We start from the raw sequence: 20141 nt of genomic DNA on the forward strand, positions 1-20141 counted from the left end.
TGAAAACTAGGTAATAAGCAGTTGTGCACTGTCAGTCACACCAGCATTCTATAGAGTAGCACATCTATATCTTTCATAATTTACAGAAGCATGTTCTTTTTCATAGTGTAGTTTTTCAGTGTGTTGCAGGACACCTTTACTAACAGACCCAAATATCTTTATTCTTCTGCAATAAGAAGCCAAAAGTGGATAAGCTTATGTTTAGCAATTGATGTTTTAGTATTTTATGTAATTTGGAAGTGATCTAGATATTCAATTAATATCCATCATTTAATTTAACTTAATGAAATACTAAGGGTATAAGTTGTCAAAGGGATTTGGAAAACTGTTTTGAAGTCGACATAACACCAGACAAGGCCAGCCATCAAGTTAGTTATTATTTATTTTTTGCTGACAAATTTTTTAACAAAGATAACATGAGTGTATTTGACTAGTAAGCCTAAGTAAGATAAAAGTTGTATATCACATTATATTTAGTGTTGGTAACTCTAAGGTTATGCCTGCTTTAATTAAACCAACAAACTTAAATTAGCTTTCATTTACCAAGGATTATCCCACATCAGATGAACTTGAAAAACATTTGGGTCTGTTTCTATCTTTCTAAAAGTTTAAGGAATACTTAATTTATATAAGTGCTTATTTTAAGCCCATTATATATAATTATTAAAAATTAATTTTGACAATACCATCTGGTGATAGAAAAATATTACATATATTTAACATATATAAAGTCATACACAAACATACAGGGAGAAGCGGATTCTATAGTTTTCCTTCTAAATTTTAGTGATCTGCCAGATAATAAAATATCAAACTCAGTCGTTTATAAAAAGGATATCTGGGCCGGGCACAGTGGCTCACGCCTGTAATCCCAGCACTTTGGGAGGCCAAGGCGGGCAGATCACAAGGTCAGGAGATTGATACCAACCTGGCTAACATGGTAAAACCTCACCTCTACTAAAAATACAAAAAATTAGCTGGGCGTGGTGGCACGCGCCTGTAGTCCCATCTACTCAGGAGGCTGAGGCAGGAGAATCACTTGAACCCAGGAGGCAGAGGTTACAGTGAGCCGAGATTGCACCATTGCACTCCAGCCTGGGCGACAGAACGAGACTCCGTCTCATAAATAAATAAATAAATAAATAAATAAATAAATAGGATATCTGGATCCAAATTGTGTTTCTGAAAATAGGACAAGATTACCTACCCAGATTGCTAAAACTTTACTAGTATTTGTTGAAAACTTTTAAGATTTCTCGTTTGTCTTTTGTAAAGACTCTTTTAGAGAGACAATTTGCAATTTATTTAGTCTTCTAGTAGGCTCTGCATACCAATCAAAAAATGCCTCCCACTGTTTGTGAAGCATTAGAGATTCCCTTTTATTTAGTGCTTCCTGTAGATGGACAATTTGGTGTAAATTAAAAACTTCCCTGTTGCCACCATAATTCTAAATTGTCTTTGGTAAATATACTCATTTCTCTAGGAAAGCACAGGTTCTGGGTCCATAATGTTTATACATAAAATTAGCTGGAGTTCCAGTTGGAGGAGTTTTTGAATTCCTTAAATTCAGATGAACCCATGATTTCTTGTCCTTCCAAAATCTTATCTACCTGAGGCCTCTGACTGGACCCAATCCAGTCAGGTTCAGTCTGACTTCTAGACCTGATGTGGATGAAAAATGCTTAAAGGATAAAAGTTGCAGGTTTCAGGTCAAGTGGTAACCTTCAAATGCACAGTGAAAAACAGTAAGGACACTGGGCCTACCAGGAGGTACCTGTGCCTGCTTGCTTGTTGCTCCTGGAGGTCATCATCAGGGGGTCTCCTTCATGTTCCTCTGCTGAGAACTCTTAAAACATAGGCACATTAAAAATTTAATGAGTTTATTTGAGCATTCAGCTCAAATTCATGAACTGGACAACATCAGACCAGAAGCCATCAAGGCTTCACCGAGGTGGCATGAGGGGAAAACTTTTATAAGGTGTTCAAGGAAGCACAACAAAGACAGTATTTGATTGGTTAAGTGGAAAGTCCTTAGTTAGAGGTTAGTTGGGGGTTTCTAATTGATAAGCGTCTAGTTAGAAGTTAGTTGGTGGTTTTTGATTGGTTAAGCTTAAGCTTCATTTTACTGTTTACATTGAATTGAGTTTTGATTTGCTCATATAGGCATGCAAGGCCCTGGAGCTGTCTTAGCCTAATAGCCTCCCAATTAATTTCTTTTTTTTAATTTTTTTAAGAGACAGGGTCTCATTATGTTGCCCAGGCAGGAGTTTTATGGCTACTTACAGCACAATCAAGGCACAGTACAGCTTTGAACTCCGGGGCTCAAGTGATTTTTCTGCCTCAGTCTCCTGAGTAGCTAGTACTATAGATGTGTGCCACCAAACCCAGCTCTTAATTTTTTTAACATCATAAATAATAATAACAAAGTTGAGCGATTTTAGTGCAACCACCCCAATTTATTTTTCTGATGAAGCTATGCAAGCACACTGGGGGAAAGGGAGTAGAGCCAGTCAAATACCTAGTCTCAAAAAACTCTACCTCCTACCGCTGCCCAATAGTAAAACATTTCAAACCAATTGAAGTTCATTTATTTTACATATTTGATAAGGAATGAGGGAAACTTGACTGATATGTGACTAGCAAGTGCTAGATGTTTTATATAAATGTAATTTTTTTACTACCTCCATACCACATTAATATTGATAATTATACTCTATAAATTGAGTATTATATGTTAGGCATATTTCTGAGTGCCTTATATATGTGATCTCATTTTCTACCCACAACTGTCCAGTGACTTATATATCATTAGTCCCTTTTTACAGGAAGGAAATAGTCTCAGAGAGATTAAGTAAATTTCCTAGTATAACACAAATAATAAATGGCAACGTGAAGAATTAATAGTCATTTATCTTATTCATATTTCTCAGTGAAACAACAAGTCCGGTGCAGTGGCACGTGCCTATAAACCCCAGCCTCTTAGAGGCTGAAGTGGGAGGATCACTTGAGGCCAAGAGTTAAAGACCAGCCTGGGCAACACTGCAAGACCCTGTCTCTAAAAAAAAAAAAAAAAAAGCACACTACAAAATAAAAAAAAAACAGATAATATATATTTGAGATATTAGGTAACTCAGGATAACTTTTAGAACTGATTTTTTTCTTTAGTATGGCATTTAAAACCTTCTTTAATCTGATTTTTTTCAAAGAAAAATGTATATACATTTAAACATTAATAGTATGATAAGGATTGATTCTAACCTAAGAATTTGTTATAGTGAGTAATATATAATTTATTATAAAAAATAAAAGGCTGTTAAGACATCATTGAGATAACTTTAAAGGGAAATAAAATTTATGGAGCTGTGATCTAAATGCTCCTATCGTATTTGAGGATGTGTTCTTAGTCAAATGAAAGTGTATTGTATAACTATTTTTATGATGAAGAGTATTCAACTGAAATTTCATACAAAGGTAAATTTATATAAGTTGATTTAGATGTTTCTTTCATAAAGATTTTCACATAGGATTAAGAAATAACTTTTCCCAAGGATTCTTGAAATAAATATGTAATTTTTGCCCTCTTATAATGCAGATCTGACAGGAGCTCAAGATGGAAGTGTCAGAATGTTTGAATGGGGCCATTCTCAACAAATAACCTGTTTTCGATCTGGTGGCAATTCAAGAGTTACAAGAATGAGATTTAACTATCAGGGAAATAAGGTATTATATAAAAATGTAAATGGTAAAAAATTTATTGTGTTGGAGGTTTATGAATTCCACTAGTTTGGGTTTCTGAAAAGAACAGCTCCGTGGGTAGTAGTAAAGTGTTGATCTATATAGATTTTTTTAAATTCTTCTCAAAGAACACTTAACTTCACTTGTTCTTCCTAGAAGTATGTTATATAGGTGTCCATTAAAACTCAGTTAAGTGATTCTTAATGACCAAACGATTATAAGTTCACCTTATATTACACACTTTTTATTATTAAATGCTCCTACTCTCTTTATCCCTTGGAACCTACTCAACGTGTGATCCAGCAGCAAGTAACATCTAGAGCTTATTATAAATGCATATTATTGTTCCTTCTCCAGATGTACTGAATCACCATCCGCATTTTAACCCGATATTGTTGTGATTTGTACAAATATTAAAGTTTTTTAAGAGGTACTGCTCCAGAACAACATCAGCAAACTACATCCTAGCCACCTGCTTTATAAATAAAGTTTTGTTGGACCACAGTTACCCCCATTCATTATTTTTCTTTGGCTACTTCCTACTACAGCAGCATAGTTCAGGAGGACAAAGACCTTATAGCTGGCAAAATAAAATATTTATTATGTGGCCACCTAAGAAAAAGTTTGCCAGACCTGCTCTAGAGCATCCTTTACTGTCTTCACTTCTCACAATCCTTTCTTCAAACTGCCCCCCGACTTTTATGTTAGACAGCAATCTTTTATTGAACAGTAGTGCTCCTTGTGAAGCAGGGCTAGTTCAGAGGCAGTGCACCCGCAGCCAGCCCAAACTGCCTCTTTTTGCTCCTAATATCTTATTAGCCCTTTACAAAGTAATTAAAGAGTAAATCAATCTTCTTTTTGTCTTCAGAGCCATGCTGCACCAAAAATTACTCTCACAGACTTCAACTGATGGTTCCACCTTGCCTTTTCTTTCCCCTCAGCCTCCCTCACACATTAAATTCTCTTCACACATTCCTTTTATCATTGTGTGCTGCAACCTTTTTTGTCTGCCATGTTTGTCACATGGCTCTATTTTCATTTCACAAAAGTCAATATAATTTTATGTAGTTGTGAAACAAAATTTTGAGAGCTTGTTTCTTAATACTAATTAGCAACATTCTTAGCTCCTTAGTGGGAAATTAAGGGAACTTAGTACAGATGCCTGTATAATTCTACTGTACTTTCAGTTGTATTCTCTATCAATGTGCTTTTTGTGGTCATGCATTTCAACTTTGGTTGTCAGTTTTATATTGCTCCTAACTAATCTCTACACCTGAACCCTTATCTCTCTAATGCATCTTGCCAACAGTATTATATAACAAAAAACATAGCTACATGATTACAATATAGGTGAGATCACATTATAATTTTTTTCAAGAACCCTCAAGGCTCCTCATGTCAACTTCTTTAACAAGTATTTAAGACCTTCTATAATGTGACTTTATTTTTCGGCTTTAACACTCACTACAGCCTTCTGCATAGGCTATTTTAAGGCACAAAAAACCGCTTGTCTTTGCCTGCCCAAGTATCTTTGACAGGCAGTCAACTTACTATTCATTCATCTTAGCCTTGATGAAGTCTAACAGCACAGCCCCTAAGCATGCTATCTCTTCTAGTAGGGAAGCCTCTTAAGGTAAATGGAAGAGATGACCCACACTGTATCACAGTAATTCTGATGAATTTGATATTCAATTATGAATAGAAATACACTGCCAAAAACCAGTGAGTATTTCAGAAAAGCTAAGTGTCTGGAAAGGGGTATTAAGCAGAATAAATAATAAATAACCTATGAGGACTAATTCCTCAGAGATTCAAGAATATATTACATTTATAAAACAAAAACACACTAGCATTAAACAAGGACAGTAGGAAAACAGAAAAGAGTTATTGGAAATTAAAAATACGATTCCCAAAAATGTGGTCAGTGGGGGAACTACTTATTAGAAAAGCTGAACAGCAGAATGGAAATAGTTGAAAATCAGGTTTGTTGCTGGGAAGCACAAATTAAGAAATTATCCCATAATGATGACAATTTAGGAAATATTTCAGAAGAAAAAAAATGGAGGAAAAACAATATTCAAAGGAATAATAGATACTTCCCCAAAGCAAAGAATAGAATATTGTAAGAGAAAGGGCCTACCAAGTATTGAGAAACAACACGTACCTGCACACATCCTGTTTGTGTAACTTTTGGTTTTTAGAGTTAAAGAGGAAATCTTATAAGGTTCTAAAAAGGAGTGAGAATGAAAAAGGTTACTTACAACCCACATCCCACCCTGCCACTAAATGTCGTTGGCCTATCACAAATAGGTAGGAGAACAATATCCACAGAATTCTGATGGACAAGGAATGGGAACTGAGTTGATGTGCATCCAAACTATCATTCAAATTTGCTAGCAAAATAAACGTATTTTTAGGTATACAGAGACTTAACGCATTCCATGTGTATACCCTTTCTGAAGAACATACCTAGATCTACTGCAGAAAACGTAAGATAAACTAGAAAAAGGAATATACCTGGGAAAATATTATTAACAAATATAAAAACAATAGGTTAATATTCATAATATTACTCATATCAGTCAAATTTTTTCAAAGACAAATAGTAGAGAAATAGATAAAAGATATTAACAGTCAGTTTACCAAGAAACTATGCCTGGCCAGTAGCCTTCTACCCTCACTAATAATTGAAGAAATGCAAATAAATTGAGACTTATTCTTGTCTGCATAAAATTAACAAGTATTTTAGATTTTAAAAATACCCCATGTTAACTAAAGTGTAAGAAAAATGACTGTATCCATTTATATTACCACATAGGATTTAATTGTGGCATAGTCTATTAATTTTAAGTGATGCTCTTTAACAAAACTTTCCCATTTCTAGATGTCTATCCTACATAATTATGCAAAGGTATATGTATATATAGGAATGTTCAAACCAGCCCTTTTTGTATTACAGAAAATTGAAAACGATATGGGGAAAGTTTTAAATTATAATACCACTGTACAGTGTAATACTACACACAGCAAAAGAATGAGCTAAATTTATGTGTAATTACCAGGGAAAGATAGCTATAATCAAAAATGTAATTGTGTAATGGTATTATTATTATCCCAATTTTTTAAATGCTATATTGTGAATTTTTGAATACTCATAGAAACAAATCTGAAGGGAAACACATCAAATTTTTAATAGATGTTAGATCTAGAGGCAGAGGAGGGTAGGAGTCCAAAGCAGACATTTGTTTTATTTTATATACTTTATAATAAGCTGCATTATTTTTATAATCAAAGGAAAAAATTTTAGCTGTCTTACTCATCCTTCAAGATCTGTATCACATACGTCCCTTAGTGGATTATTTTGACATCTTACCAGTCAGACTTGCCCTGAGCTCCCACAGCGGAATTATTTTACTTTGATAATCCTTATATCATTGTACTTTGTACTCTTGTTCATGTGTTTTCCTTATTGTTTGTTTCTGAAAATCCTTATTTTGTCTTTTTGGAGATGAACAGTTTTCTTTCTTATATATGATAAAGTTCTGTCATATAGCATAATCTGTTAATCCAGTATCCTGTTTTTGTAATACTTACAGAGAATACATAGACTATGCTAGAGCCCACTGTAATAAAATGGGTGTCTGATGTTTGTTCTCTTAATGTTCACTCTGGGATTTTTAAAGTAGTAGCTGAATGTTTTTCTGAAATAGATCTATGTATAGGTGAAGTGAAAAATCAAATGACATACAATCAAATGTTTATGAGTCAAAATATGGGTGTCACACTGAGGGTAAGGATAAATATATGCTTTTATATTTATATTAAATACTTTTAAATATTTTCTTTCTCTAAGTTTGGAATAGTTGATGCTGATGGATATTTAAGTTTGTATCAAACAAACTGGAAATGTTGTCCAGTTACTGGAAGCATGCCTAAGCCATACCTGGTAAGCCAAGAATTTCTACCTTTAAATAAAATTTGAATTTTCATTTTAAATAAACCAAGAATATGTATTTGAGACAAGAAATATAGAATAAATAAAATGTAGTCCTGTGTTCTCAGTCACTTTACTGTAAGATTCTGTCCTTGTGTTATATGAAAATTACTCTGTGAAGCATAAAATTCCTTAGTCTCTGATAATTTGGAAAGTCGACATGTATAGAAGCAACATGATACCCCCAGATACCTATACATCCTATGGATTACTAGAGCCCTTTTCTAACCTCACTAAGCTGGTTATTATATTATGCCTAAATAGAATGATTACCAGGTTATTTTTCTGCAATTATCTCTTATGAACAAACAAAGTGACAGGGACATCCTATAGCTGGTACTGTTATTTTCTTGTTCATCTCTTTTAATTCAGGATTATGCAGGCTTTTATGAACTTTCTGTGGCTTCATAGAATACTGAATTTATATTTCATATTCTTCAGTGAAACTCTTTATAGGACTAAGCAATTCCTATCAGAAAAAAAGTTAAGAATATAGATTAGTCACTTCTTGGCTTTTTGGCTGGGATCAAATGAAGAATATAGGTTAAGATTCTGGTAATTTGCCCAAGGTTAATTGCTAGAATACAGTACTGATCTAAGTAAAAGCAAGCAAGCATGGGAGGATTGATTAGGGTACCTTGAAAGAATATTAGCTGTTTCTCATATTTTTATTAAGCCTAAAGATTTAGATGTATAAGTTTGTTATCTAAGGGACTGTTTTTTTTTTTAACTTTAAAAAAAATGAATTGGTTTAAATTGTGAATAACTGGCTTTTGGAGATTAAGAGGATTTTGTCTGTTTCAAGGATACATCATCTAGCCCAGCTCCAGTAGTGTTCCAGGGGAAATGGGGAGGTGGCTCAAAGGAATAATCTTTGGTGTGGTGATTTTGGGATACTTAAAAAAAATCATTTTTTATTAAAGAGAAATATCTAAAACATAATTTTGAAGCTTTTATAAATGAAGAAACCTCATAATTAAGTGTACTGTTTGGTAGAATATTGAAAAATGCTATATGTTTTCTAATTTTTAAAACTATTAGTAATTTTTTTCATGTACTTGAATTTTTAAAAGCTTAAATATTTTTGAAAAATATATGTCAATTATTTAACAAAAGTCTGGTATCATCTAAAATTCTAGTTTCTGTCTTCTGAAACAGAAATTTTCATTATGCTAGGGGAAAATCTTTAAGTTTAACCTCTTTATGTTTTCCTTTGAACTTTTGGTTGAACAAAAGCAAAGAGATTCATAATGGGTCATGATATATGCAGCCTACTTAAATAGTTCAGGAAAAGTGTGTGTATGTGTGGGTGTCTACAAATATGAAAGAGAAGTAGAGGCAAAACAAATGTGCCAAAATGTTAAAAAGTTGCTGTATCTGGGTAAAAGGTATATGAAAGTTCTCTGTATTACTTTTACAATTTTTCTAAAGTTCAAAGGAAAAAAATGATACAGAGGTTTTAAAAAAGCCAGAAACTACATGATCACTTTTGAAGAATACATTTACCTGGTTATGACATTTTTAGTGAGAGCAGTAACACGTATTATTTGTAACCATTCCAGACTTGGCAGTGTCATAACAAAACAGCCAATGATTTTGTCTTCGTTAGTTCCTCCTCTCTGATAGCTACAGCTGGTCTTTCAACTGACAATAGGTAAGAGATGATAGCTAAAATTGAAGTATGAGAAAGTATAGCTGAACTTTTTTTTATTGTTTCTGTCCTTGTGTTTGACTAAAGTTTACTTATGGCTTTAGATACAGTATTTTTATTCTAAAAACTATTATTTATTGGCCATGTTATTCCAGCCCCACCCCCAAAAGCTGTGGTTGTAAGAAAGTGTCATCTCCTGCCCCAATGTCTGTCTGCCTCTTTTGATTTCTGTCATATAACTGAGTTCTGAGATCCACTAAGTTTGCTTAGCTTTTATATTTATCGGTAAGGCCACACTTTGCACTAGAAACAGGATTGTAAGACTATAGATTCTTAAGCTCGTCTTCCGTAGATATTTCTTATGTATATTGGTCCCCCCACACAGTAGAAACAAGTTTTCTTTGTTGCTTAAGAAAATTCAGCATCTCTCCTATTAATGTATGTCAGTCCAACTGTTAGAGATTCAGTGAATACAAAAAGAAGTTTCCATATTCAGCCTTCATATATTATTATTTGTAAATGCATGTTAATCTAAAGTTATTCAAATTTTTAAGCTATAATAGTAGCTTTAAATTTTCTGTAAAAACTGTGGGTCGGGCACAGTGGCTCATGCTTGTAATCCCAGCACTTTGGGAGGCCGAGGTGGGCGGATCACTTGAGGCCAGGAGTTTGAGTCCAGCCTGGCCAACATGGTGAAACCCTATCTCTACTAAAAATACAAAAAATTAACCAGGCTTGGTGGCAGGTGCCTGTAATCCCAGCTACTCTGGGGGCTGAGGCAGGAGAATCGCTTGAACCCGGGAGGCAGAGGTTGCAGTGAGCCAAGATCACACCATTGCACTCCAGCCTAGGCAACAAGAGTGCAAAACTCCGTCTCAAAAAAAAAAAAAAAAAAAAAAAAAAATTGTGGCCAGAGCATGGTGGCTCATACCTGTAATCCCAGTGCCTTGGCAGGCTGAGGCAGGAGGATCATTTCAGCCCGGGAGTTTGAGACCAGGCTGGGCAACATAGGGAGACCCCATCTCTACAAAAAATTTAAAAAATTAGCCAGACATGGTGGCACACGTCTGTAGTCCCAGCTACTCAGAACATTGAGGTGGGAAGATTGCTTGAGCCCGGAAGGTCGAGGCTGCAGTGAGCCAAGATTCCACCACTGCACTCTTTTTTTATATAAAAATTAATTTCATATAAATTTGTTGGTTACTTGTATTTGTTGCTTTTATAATTTTAAGAACCTTCTGTGACAGCAAGGTTTAAAGGTCACACAGTTATATATGACATATTTTTTATTCTGTTGTTAGCTTTTTGTGTCACTCAGAAGTAATCTTTTTTTTTTTTCCAGAAACGTATGTTTGTGGGATACTCTTGTAGCACCTGCCAATAGTTTAGTCCATGGTAAGTTTTCAAAGCATTTTATAAATTTTGAAAGTCAGGAAATTCATAAGCTAAATATTATTTATAAATGGATTTGTTACTAATGACACATATATTTATTAACCCGTGAGATTTCTTTTGCCCATGATGGCAGGATTTGAAAACAAAAAGATGCAATATACATAATTAACTTTTCACTATACCTTGATGGGGGGCAGTGAGACATCGATAATATAAAAATCATTTGTCTTTACTTTGAATCTGATAGCCACAGGTTATCACTGTAAACATGATGTAAACTCAATATTATGTCCCCTTTCACCACTCCGATTCAACATTGCACTGGAAGTCCTAGCTAATGCAGTAACACAATAATAGGAAATAAAATGTATATAAATGGAAGGGAAGAAATAAAACTGTCTTTATTCACAGAAAACATAATTTTATGTAAAATATCCCAAAGAATCTACAAAAGAAATTCACAAGTATAGCAAGGTCCCCGGATACAAGGTCGATATACAGTTGATCCTTGAACAACATAAGGATTGGGATGCTGACTCCTGCACAGATGAAAATTATATTATAATTTTTTATTCCCCCCAGAATTTAACTACTAATAGCCTAGTGTTTACTGGATACCTTATTAATAATATAGTCAATTAACACATATTTTGTATATGTGTTATGTAGGAAGCTAGAAAAAAGAAAATGTTATGAAAATCATGAGTCCATACAGTAGTGTACTGTATTTATTGATACTGTAAAGTTTATGTCATCTGTTTACAAGATGAATTTTCTGTCTGAGGCCGGGCGCAGTGGCTCACGCCTGTAATCCCAGCACTTTGGGAGGCCGAGGCGGGTGGATCACGAGGTCAGGAGATCGAGACCATCCTGGCTAACACGGTGAAACCCCATCTCTACTTAAAATACCAAAAAAAAAATTAGCCAGGCGTTGTGGTGGGTGCCTGTAGTCCCAGCTACTCGGGAAGCTGAGGCAGGAGAATGGTGTGAACCCGGGAGGCGGAGCTTGCAGTGAGCTGAGATCGAACCACTGCACTCCAGCCTGGGCGACAGAGCAAGACTCCGTCTCAAAAAAAAAAAAAAAAAAAAAAACAAAAAAGATGAATTATCTGTCTGAAATGGCAAGCAACTACAGCTGCAGACCTCAATTTGTGGGGCATATCAAGCAATTCAACTTTTTTCTTGTGATGTCTTGACCTTTCTCTGCTTTTTGGGAGCACTTCCAGCATTACTAGTGGCATGTTGTATGGTTCCCATGGTGTTATTCAAGGTTTACACTGTTGCACTAAATACAATGAAAAATTCACAAGTACCACAGGAGATCACTTTTCACTGCAATATACAGTTTACTGGAGAGAGGACCTGCTCACATGGACATGATTAGCATCACACAACATTTTAAGTATATACTCGCAACACTTGAGCTAACTGCAATAGCAACAGGAGGTGGCTACTAAATTATAACAGTAGTACAGTATGTGCTGTAATTAATTTTATGCACTTATGATTTCATACTATTTTTGTTTACATTTCTCGACTGTCAATGGCACCACTTACAAGCTATTTGTGTGCGTACGTTTCAATAAATTTAACTTTTTATAATTTGTGTATATTTTATGATAGTAAATGATAAAATAGACTAGTATCTACATATATTTTATGCATTCATGGCATACTTTTTCTTAATTTTTTGGGTATTTCTTGGCTATGTGGGTTGTCTGCAAGGTTTTTCAAATTATCTCAAATCTTTAAAAAATGTTCCAATATATCTATTGAATAAACCACATCTAAGTGGACCCACACATTTCAAACCAGTGTTGTTGAAGGGTCAGCTGTACTAAATTCAGTTGCTTTTTGATGCATCAACAATGAACAATTGCAATTTGAAATTTAAAGAATATTACCATTTACAATAGCACCCAAAATAATGAAATACTGAGGCATAAATCTAACAAAATATGTACAGGGTTTGTATGCAGAAAACCATAAAAATGATTTAAATCAAAGAAGATCTAAATAAATGAGTGATACTCCACATTCACAGATTAGAAGACTCAATATTCTTAAGATGTCAGTTCGTCTTGATTTTATAGATTCAACACAATCCTAATCAAAATTCCAGCATGCTACTTTGTAGATATCAACAAACTGATTCTGAAGTTTATATGGGAAAGCAAAGGAATAGCCAACCAAATACTAGAGAAAAACACACTTGTGGGACTCACATTATACTATCTGATTTCAACACTTAAAAGCTACAGTAATCAAGACATTGTGGTATTAGCTTAAGAATATACATATAGATCATAGAACAGAATGGAGAGCCCACTAATAGACTCACATATATAGTAGACTTATCTTTAATGTCACAGAGGCAATTCAGTGGAGAAACGATAGTCTTTTCAACAAATAATGCCAGAACAATTTAATGTCAACATATAAAAAATTGAACCCAGATACAGACCTCACCTTTCATAAAAATTAACTCAAAATGGACCATAAACCTGCATGTCATATGCAAAATAATAAAACTTCTGGAATGAACTAATTGGATAGAAGTCAGAATAGTGATTGCTTTTGTTGGGGAGGAGAATCGACCATGAAGGGGCATGAAGGAACCTTCTGGGATGATGAAAATATTCTGTACCTTAATCTTAATGATGGTTACACAGATGTATTCATTTGTCAGTGCTCATCAAGGTATTACTTAAAAAGTGTGCATTTTCCTCTGGGAAGTGATATCTTAAAGTGCTGGTCAAAGTTCCTTCTCTATAATTAATTTTATTTCAAGTCTTACAATAATAACTAAGTGTTTAGTTTATGCCATGGACTATACATGATCTGCATAATTAAATCCTCAGGCAACCCTATTAGGTAGGTGATAATCTCTTTTACAAATGATGAAACTGAGACTTAGGTAAGTAATTCAGCAGAAGTACACATTTAATCTCACACAGAAACCAGGATTGAAACCCAGGCAATCTAACTCCAGAATCCTCACTGTTCATTATGCAATATTCTCTTTGAGCTATATGCAGATTTTTTTCCCTAAAATTTGTTCGGCTGGACTCTTTTTTAAAGAAAAATAATAGGGTATTTTTATATTTCTGATACTGCTGTGTCTTCAAATTCATGAATCTTTTATTTTACAAGGCTTAATCTGCTGTTAATCCCATCCAGTTCCTTTTTTATCTTGAGCCTCGCTGTTTTTAACCTGTTAAATTTTGATTTCGGCCTTTCATGCCTCTACTTAACTTACAATTATAATGGACTTTTAATTTCCTTACCTAATAAATCTGTCATCTCTGTCATTTCTGGGTTAGTTTCAGTTGATGGATTTTTCTTCTCCTTATGGGTTATATTTTCTGCTTTATCACATTCCTGTTAATTTATTATTAGATGGCAAGCATTGTGAATTTTACTTCATTAACTGCCTATTATTTTTGTATTCTGTAAATGTTCTTGAGCTTTGCTCAGGGACAAGTCTAACTTACTTGGAAACAGTTGAATCTGGGGGACCTTGGTTAAACAGGACCAAAGCAGCATTTGGTCTAGGGCTGATTTTCCTCCGCTACGGATTCAAATGCTTCTGAGTACTCCACCGAGGCTGGTATGGAACCATTTCAACCAGGTTTCCTCTCCTGGTGCCATGGTCAGAAAACTCTAAGTAGTAAGCTAGGGCAGTTTTATGACTCAGCCAGTTTGTTTCCCATCTCTCAGAGATCATTCTTCATTACCTTATATCCAGTGTCTCAAATCGTTGGTTTTTATATTTCATTTGATTTTTTAATTGTTTCAGGCAAGATTGCAAATCTGGTCTATTATTTCACCTTAGCCAAAAGCCAGAAGTCTGTTTCTTTTATTGTTAAGTGTTTTTTGTTTTTTTTTAATTTCAGCATTTACCTGCCATGACAGTGGAGCCACAGTTTTAGCATATGCTCCAAAACATCAGCTACTAATATCAGGTGGCAGAAAAGGTTTTACATATGTATTTGACCTTTGTCAACGACAACAGAGGCAGCTTTTCCAGAGCCATGATTCTCCTGTTAAAGCCATTGCTGTTGATCCAACTGAAGAGTACTTTGTTACAGGATCTGCCGAAGGCAATATAAAGGTAAATATAGTTGATGCCACAACATCTACAAAATGAAAAGAAATCTTCAGAAACCTTAGCTCTTTAATCGTAGCGATGACATCAGTCTATTTAAATAATAGTTATATTAATTCCTTTGTAGTCAGCAATGCTAATTGCTATTTAATCTTTCAATGAATGGAATATTTAACTTGAAAATTTTGTTTTTCAGTTGTTTGAAAATATGTTTAATTCATACTAAAACATCAAATTTTCCATGGATATAAACATAATTCAGATATTAGAATTTGTCCTGACTCCATGTTCAGAGTTACATAATTTACTGAATTTAATTTCCAGGGGCTGAGAAATGTATTGATATTTTCTTTTATCCCACATTGCTCGCCATTTTTTCATATATATTATTATCTAGTCACTCAGTCCTAATTCAAGAATTCTGGATAAACCTTGCCTTTAGCAGTTCTTTTCAGAGTCCATTGTGTTGAAAACTTAAGACAGGTTGTTTCAAATGTTAAGCAGCTTGTTAAAAATGTTAAACAGCTTATTAAATATGCAAATTGCTGGGTCTCATCCCAGAAATACTCAGTTGATAAGTAAGTCCAAGACTCAGGGATCTGCATTTTAATAACACACCTAGTAATTTTAATGCAGGGTCTTTTGGCCCTGTTTGGTAATTGGTAAATCAGTTTAGACTAATCTCTGTGTTATTTTAATGGTCAGCAACCCTAGACTAGGGGGGTTTAGTTTCATCGAATTTATTAATTTAAGCACTTATTTAGTAGAATCAGATGGGTTTTTTAAAACCAGCAAATTGTTTTCATAATTCTCAACCAGGAAAAGACTAGAATTATGGAATTTTTAAAAGCCTTTTTCTTAAAATCAAATATATATATATACCAACAGAATTATTTTCCTTCAGTTTGAAACTACTTTCTTATTTGGACTGACTCTCTAGTTTAGAATATGCCATAGTTAGGTTGGTTCTTTTTTATTTGAGACGGAGTCTTACTCTGTCGCCAGGCTGGAGTGCAGTGGCACGATCTCGGCTCACTGCAACCTCCACCTCCCGGGTTCAAGAGATTTCCTTGCCTCAGCTTCCGGAGTAGCTGGGACTACAGGCGTGCGCCACTACACCATGCTAATTTTTGGTATTTTAGTAGAGACTGGGTTTCGCCATGTTGGCCAGGATGGTCTCCATCTCCTGACCTTGTGATCCGCCTGCCTGCCTCTGCCTCCCAAAGTGCTGGGATTACAGTTGTGAGCCACCGCGCCTGGCCTAGATTGGTTCTTTAGTTTGTACTTTGATCCTGTGGTTTATTGTTTAATCAAGGTTAAAAAAAAAAAAGTCTTGGAAATATACAATGTATTCGGAAGCCCTAATTTAACAAATTCATATGCAGGGTAGTATGAATTAATGAATTTCTTAGAGTAAATAAACGTTTAGAAAAATGATCTCCAATAAAACCAGGAAATAAGTTGGTTTCGCTAAACCTAAAATACATGTCCTGAAAGCATTTAAGTTCTTCACATAAGTAAAGATGCTTATAATTTGCTTTACAAACAGGCACATTTATTTCTATAACGGCTGGAAATAACAAAATCTTAGTAAAGTAAGTATCCTGAAATTGTAATAATTGACTTTGTCTTATAGTTAAAACATAGCTTTGCCTGGTCAGAGGGCCTCTAGGTGTCAAGTACTTCCCTCTTTCTAGCTGTTCTGATCCCTGGTGAGCATTCAATAATATAAAGAAGAGATTACCTTACTGTACAACTATACAGCAAAAGCTCTGCTGAGAGATAGGAAACCTTGATTTTAATCCCTATAGTATTGTAAGTTTCTGTAGCATTGTACACTTAACCTCTTTGTTACCTACATTGTTTCTCTTACTCTCTTACTGGATGGATTTTTAAGTATTTTGTGTTAAAGCAATTGGTAAATTACAACACTCTATACAGAATCAAGGTGTCATGATCCTAGGCCTACACAGATTTTTGTCTATTTTTGTTTTGGAAATTCCTTACTGCACAGGAATGTAGGCCTAAAATTTTCATTTGGTTTCTTTTCTTTTCCTTTTTTTTTTTGAGATGGAGTTTCACTCTTGTTGCCCAGGCTCGAGTGCAATGGTCTGATCTTGGGTCACTACAAACTCCACCTCACGGTTCGAAGCAATTCTCCTGCCTCAGCCTCCTGAGTAGCTGGGATTACAGACATGTGCCACCTCGCCCAGCTAGTTTTGTATTTTTAGTAGAGATGGGGCTTCTCTGTGTTGGTCAGGCTGGTCTTGAACTCCTTACCTTAGGTGGTCCGCCCGCCTTGATCTCCCAAAGTGCTGTGATTACAGGCATAAGCCACTGCACCTGGCCTCATTTGATTTCTTAAGGTCATCATCAACCCTAATTTTCCATTTGTTCTTAATATATTTCAGATTTGGAGTCTCTCTACCTTTGGTCTGCTCCATACTTTTGTCAGTGAACATGCTCGGCAGTCCATTTTTAGAAATATTGGAACTGGAGTGATGCAAATTGAGACAGGGCCTGCAAATCACATTTTCTCCTGTGGAGCTGATGGAACAATGAAAATGAGAATACTGCCAGATCAGTTTAGCCCTTTAAATGAAGTGTTGAAAAATGATGTGAAATTTATGCTATAACATTTTTACAATAAGATGTACAATTTATTACCTACATGGAAGTGGCCAACAGATGTAATATACAGTGATCATTCTCTATGCCACAAATTAGCTAATGCTTTCTTGTTTTTATATTTATTTTATGGAGCTTTGCCCTTGATGCACTGATGCCTTAAAAATTAACAAGGTCATTCAGAAGTAGATTACATTGCCTAAAGTAGAATGTGTAAGTAATGCTGTAATAATACATATCATAGTATATTATAATCAGTATGTCATAGTGTTAAAGGTGTTTTGTTTTCTTATTGATACTTTTCCACAGGCATCTCTGCATGAATTTCTTCCACAGTAAAAATACCTTTTTTGTAAAGGCAATTGTACATAATACTCATCACTTAATTCATCACACTCTCACTTCCTTTATTAGCCTTATACATCTCAAACTCTTCTCTTAATTAATGATAGATATTTGAGTAAGAATGAAAAAAATAATGAACATCTTCATTAAAATTGTCATTGAGACGTCAGTGATAAATGAGCCAGATGGCTCATTATGTAAGGTTTTCAGTAGTTTACCCTCTGGAACCCAAGTTATATGTATGTATACGTGTGTGTGTGTGTGTGTGTGTGTATCTTACACATCTTATTTGAACTTAGTTGTATATATTAGTGAAAACTGTTTTTTCATGTGTTTTTGTGCCATAACAACTATTGCCACCAGAATAACTTTTTTTTGCAACTGTGCTTTTCATTTTTAAAAAATTTTTGAATTCGCATCCTAATTTTCAAGTAAGTTTCAAGGAGACTGTCAGGATTATTATTTTAAAGATTAGATTTAGTCAGATAAGTCTTAGCAGGCAATAAAGTTTCTGTGGTGGCATATATCATGTAAGACACTTAAAGTAAGTTTGTGAATTTGTCAACTTTTTGAGCATCAAACAAATATTTTACTTAAATTTTATTTTATCTTATTTTTAGGTGCTTTTAATCTCAAAATTCTGAAAAGCTAATAGCAGTGTTTTCAGAAACAAATGTGAAAGCAGTCAAATTAAGTAGATACTATTTAGAAATGTAAAATACTCTCCAGATCTACCATTAATAGAAAATAAACTAAACCTTATATTTTATTTTTGCCAAAATATTTTATTATAAAATATGACCAAAATATTTAAAATGCACAATGCTTTTAACTTAAATGTGCTAACCCTGTTTCTGTCTGTTTTGTGCTGTACCTTTTCTGATTCAGAATTATAGAAAACTTGATAAATACTTGATTTTAACCAATGAGACTACAGGCAGATGGGACTAAGTGTTTATGGGACAATTATATACTATTTAACTTAAATATATTTTGTTTAATAGGAGATATATAATAATAGCATTTTATGTAATAAAATATGGGCAACGATTATCTTGGAAATTAAAGAGTCAAAGCAAGGAAATGAAGGGCTGGTAAAATGAATTTTGTAATATCCTCAGGATACTTTTATCTTAAAAGTATGTTGTTAAAGATTTTGTAAATTGTATTTCAACAATTTTAAGTGTGTTGAGCAAGTTGCAGTGAAAACACTGTCATTATGTAGAGAGTTTATATGCACATGATAACCTGTACCTATAAATTGTGCAATAACAATATGTGACTGTTTTGCCATGGAGAAATCTGACAGCATTGCAAACAATAGTATTGTTTGATGTAGTTAACCTTAAGTTATTTTTCAGTAATTTCTTCACAAATCAAGATTCAAACAGCTTTAAACACTTCCAATGAGATAAAATATTTACTATTATGCTTATTAGAACAAAAGGTGTTAAGGATAAACTAAATATTTTAATTGAGCATTTATATGGATAATCATACATTATGTAAGCCCATATGTATTTACATCCAGAGTCATAATATTTTAAATAAACAATCATGCAGAAACTTTTTTAAGGGGTGTACTATTGTTTTAATATCTTTGCCAATTTAGCTGACTTAAAATATGTGACATTTTAAAATCAAGAATTTCTATATTTGTATTTAGTTAATGTAAGGAGGATGGAATAACTTTCCCAAATACCCTGTTCTTTTCTACAGTCTTTTTAAGTTGATAGGTAAGCAGCATTCAAGGAAGGTGGGAATAAAAATTGTTGAAATGTTTTAAGTATAAAATGATATACATATATGTAAAATTTCATTATCCACATTAATGGAGTGGATACATCAAAATACATTTTTTAATTGTGTGTTTCCTAAGAATGTGGCTTTGTGATCGTATAAGGATTCACAACATTAACAAATCTTATTTTCTGATATCTAGGATTTTTCTTAACTAAAACCATGGACCAGTCATCTCCATCCTCCTTTCTTGCTCTTTGCCCTTGCCCTCCCTTCTTTGAAAAAAAAAAAATTTTTTTTAAAAATTGCAGAAATTTCTCACATTGGTCTCAACAATGGAAACACAATACAAAGACACATTCAAAGAAAAGTCTATACAACCTTAGGGTGGAAGTGATCTTTTTAACAAGATTGGAAACACAGACATATTTTACTTAATAAAAAATTTAAATGTCATATGGCAGGGACCAGAGTCAAAGTTAAAACAACAAGTAGACTAGAAAAAATATTTGTATACTAATAGGAAACGTGTCAGTGTCCCTGTA

The 20141-nt window shown here is 34.0% G+C and overlaps 1 protein-coding gene across 6 annotated transcripts in view; it reads left to right on the forward strand.

The window, feature by feature from the left end:
* The window catches only part of DMXL1 (Dmx like 1), a 185921-nt gene extending 166495 nt beyond the window's left edge, over positions 1–19426 (forward strand). For 5 of the 6 annotated variants that reach the window (XM_063665158.1, XM_063665156.1, XM_054489789.2 and 2 more), the window contains 6 exons: positions 3593–3720; positions 7589–7681; positions 9292–9383; positions 10723–10775; positions 14672–14889; positions 17295–19426. In XM_063665158.1, coding sequence (XP_063521228.1) covers positions 3593–3720; positions 7589–7681; positions 9292–9383; positions 10723–10775; positions 14672–14889; positions 17295–17519 — 809 coding nt within the window. In that variant the 3' untranslated portion in view covers positions 17520–19426. Of the gene's footprint in view, positions 1–3592; positions 3721–7588; positions 7682–9291; positions 9384–10722; positions 10776–14671; positions 14890–16432; positions 17270–17294 lie in introns of those variants that run through there. The other variant, XM_063665160.1, reaches the window with a different exon arrangement.
* The last annotated feature ends 715 nt before the right edge of the window (positions 19427–20141 follow it).

The sequence above is a fragment of the Pongo pygmaeus genome, chromosome 4, assembly GCF_028885625.2.
Source record: "Pongo pygmaeus isolate AG05252 chromosome 4, NHGRI_mPonPyg2-v2.0_pri, whole genome shotgun sequence".
Classification (NCBI taxonomy): domain Eukaryota; kingdom Metazoa; phylum Chordata; class Mammalia; order Primates; family Hominidae; genus Pongo; species Pongo pygmaeus.